Source organism: Malurus melanocephalus, unplaced genomic scaffold (assembly GCF_030028575.1).
Source record: "Malurus melanocephalus ecotype Western Australia unplaced genomic scaffold, MMel_1.1 scaffold_130, whole genome shotgun sequence".
In the NCBI taxonomy this organism is placed as follows: domain Eukaryota; kingdom Metazoa; phylum Chordata; class Aves; order Passeriformes; family Maluridae; genus Malurus; species Malurus melanocephalus.
In genome coordinates, this window is record NW_026623362.1 from 984,301 (window position 1) to 987,347 (window position 3,047).

Genomic DNA, 3,047 nt, shown 5'->3' on the forward strand with positions numbered 1-3,047 from the left:
GGGCTGGTCAAAAAAGTAGACGAGCAGACCAGCTTTCCACTTTTTTTTTTTTTTTTTAATGTTCCGAATTTTCCTAAGTTTTTTTTTCTCCCTATTAATTCACTTATTTATTTATTTTTAGTTCCCTTTCTGGTTCAAGGAAAGTCGCATCCCCGTGGTCCGTGGGTCATGGATCTACCGGGGCGCCCTCCCCCAGTCACCCCTACTCCGCGGAAGCTYCCCGCACACCCCCGGCCCCCGGCCCTCACCTGGCTGGCTGGCGGAGCTCTGGACGCGGTTGTAAGCCCCGCTGTACTGGTGGTAGGGGCTGGCGTAGCTGTAGTCTGCATAGGCTTTGGCAGGATAGTTCCCGGCAGATCCGTTCATGCCGTGGTACTGATACTGGTAGGGGTTGAGCGCTTTGCCGTAGGAAGCCGAGGTAGGCGAGCAGTAGCCGTGCGGGGCTCCCCCCGTCGGGCTGTAGTAGTCGGAATCCGTAGCCGAAGACTCAGGTAAAGTGGGGGATTCCTGGGACGGGTGGTGCATGGCTGCAGCCGTCTGGAAAGGAGCTTGGAAGTCGCCGGATCTGATGTTGGGGACCCTTCTGTCAAATACTCCTGTCATAGCTCGGAGCCAGCGGCGGGCTGGGGCTGGCGGCGGGGCTGCTCGGGTCTAAGCAGACATGTCTGGGGGAGGAGGCTGCGGCGCGGTGTCTGTCTCCGGCAGACTGCTGGCTGGGGCGCAGCATAGGCTTGGTTAAATCCTTAATTGCGCTCTTACGCACAGCAGGGTGGATCGGGTTCCATTGGCCAGAGCAATCGGGAGCAGCGACACCCTAACTCGTCCAACTAGTTTAGCACAACAAAGCTTTGGCTTAAAAAAAAAAAAAAAAGAAAGAGAGAGAGAGAGGGGAAAAAAGAGGAAAAAAGTCCCATTCAAGCTCTTTTAAGTGAATACCAACAGCAATCTCCTAGTCGGAGCGTCGCGATTGGGAGGTTTCCGGCTCCCCCCACGCCTGCAGCCGGCGAGGGGCTCGGCCAGCCCCGCCGCCCCGCAGCCCGGTGCCCCCGCACCTCCACCCGCAGCGCCCTGGGGGAGGGCTGCAGCCACGCCGCTCCGATTTGCCGTCCGGTCCCCCTTGGCTACGTTGATGACTTGGGAACAACGCACCGGGCGCTCCTGGTTTCCAGCTCGATTTCTGATCTGGTGACAATAACCATTAGCGTCTGACCGTGCTATTTTCCTTGGGATCGTCCTCCTTCCCCGGGGGACCGCCGTCCGGGACCTCCGCGCTAAATACACCAAACCGTATTACCCCCAAGTATCTTGTATTTTAGTTACATCATTTCCTGCATTTCCAAGACCCTAGCACGGCCCGGAGCCAGGCGGGAGACTCCCGGCATGATGCCCTGCCGTGGGGGTGTGGGAGAGCTGCTAGTGGCCCCATTCAGCCTAGGGTCACCCACCCCGCGGATTTTGTGAAAGGCCACCTGCCCGTGGCACGATGCTCATGGGTGGAGAGCCCCCGACTCTCTGGCCAGCTCCGYCGCCCCTCCAGGTGCGCTTGTGACCACTGGCCCCACGAGCTCCTCATGCCCCCGAGGCGATGCTCACCGTCTGGTCCGGCTCCGGCCCAGGGTCAGAAGCCCCGCTCGAAGGGAGCTCAAATCACCCTCACGCGTGGGCAAGACCACTGTGAGGCCGCCGTGGGGCTTCTCCAGTTGSAGGCTGTGGCAAGAGCCCGCTGTCCGGGCGACAGACCCATAGAAGTGGCTGGCGCTGTGCGGGGGTGACACTCTGGCTAGCAGCACCCGTTTTTTCGCGGCCATCTACACAACCAGGTCCCAGGCAACGGACTCTGTGGCTGGGCCGGGGAGAGCCACGGGCTGGTGATGCCCGTCCCTGGTGATTTTACAGCAGTGTTGCAAAAAAAAGGGGATCAAATTTTACTAGACACTAAGGAAAACAAATAAAAGGCTGTTTTCAGTGACCTGGAGTTGTAGATTTTTGTGAAGTTGTTTACYCTCCAGATTTAGCCTGTTTGCTCACCGAAGATCTCCCAGCCAGCTGAGTAACACTTGTAACACAACCGTGCATGTTGTACTTGAACTTATTGTTTGCTTTGGAAATGTCCACAGCTCATATAAAATCACATTAAACAAATCCCTAAGCATTTCATTATATGAATCACTTAYTTAAATCCATTGGAAATATCTCTTCCCCCTCTATTTTTTTTTTTTAAGAGAGGAACCGGGGGGCAATACATGTTTACGACTGGGGAAGGGGAAAGTAAGCTTATTAAAGCTCCCAGTTTGCATCTAGTTGGAAGGGACAGTAGAGGTTTTAAGCAGATGAAAAGGGGGAGAAGGGGGAGGAAAGCCCATTTGTGTCATAAATTCCAGGGCACCGCACTTCAACACGTCCGGGCAGGAGGGTGCCGTTTTAAGGGAGAGAACGGGAGAGGAGCTGGGCGCCGGTCTCGCACCCAGTCTCGGCAGTTCTGGAGCCGCGGCGGGTCCCGGCCAAGCCGTCCCGGAGGGCTGCTTGTACAGCTCGCCGGGGAAATCTGGATCGGTTTCCTGCAGCAGAGAAAGTTTGCTCTTGTTTTATTCAGTAGCAGGGCAGGCAACAACAAAAAAGTTTCGATATTAAATGGAAAAAAACAAGGCAAAAGTCCACCAGATTCAACCGCAAACCCCCCAAGCTGATTTTTTATTCTGAAGGCATCCGCCGCCGTTGAAGTCCGTGCGAGGATTACCGGGCTGAAGGCACACAAATCCGCCTGTTTGCGGGTTTCCTGCCCCCCGACCTTCCSAGCCCGAACCCGATTTTCTTGCCTTTCTGCTAGTTTTCCCCCAGCGGTTTTTATTTAACACATCCGGTGGGAGCGGGCGGTTCGGAGGGAGCCGGAGTCTGTTTTCCATTTCACAATACGGTCATTGTTTACCGGCACATGCCCGCCGCGTCGCCTGAGCGGCTGCCCGGGGCCCCCGCGGCCCGTTCGGGCCCAAGCCCCGCTGACCCTCGGGGGAGGCGGGTGGCTGTGTCCGTGTGTCCCCGGCCCGGCG

The 3,047-nt window shown here is 56.7% G+C and overlaps 1 protein-coding gene across 1 annotated transcript; it reads right to left on the reverse strand.

Annotated features, from left to right (window-relative positions):
- Positions 1–29: 29 nt before the first annotated feature.
- Positions 30–798, reverse strand: DLX5 (distal-less homeobox 5). The gene has a single exon (XM_057370699.1). It carries the CDS (start codon positions 601–603, stop codon positions 175–177), a length of 429 nt encoding a protein of 142 aa, XP_057226682.1. The 5' UTR covers positions 604–798; the 3' UTR covers positions 30–174.
- Positions 799–3,047: the final 2,249 nt, after the last annotated feature.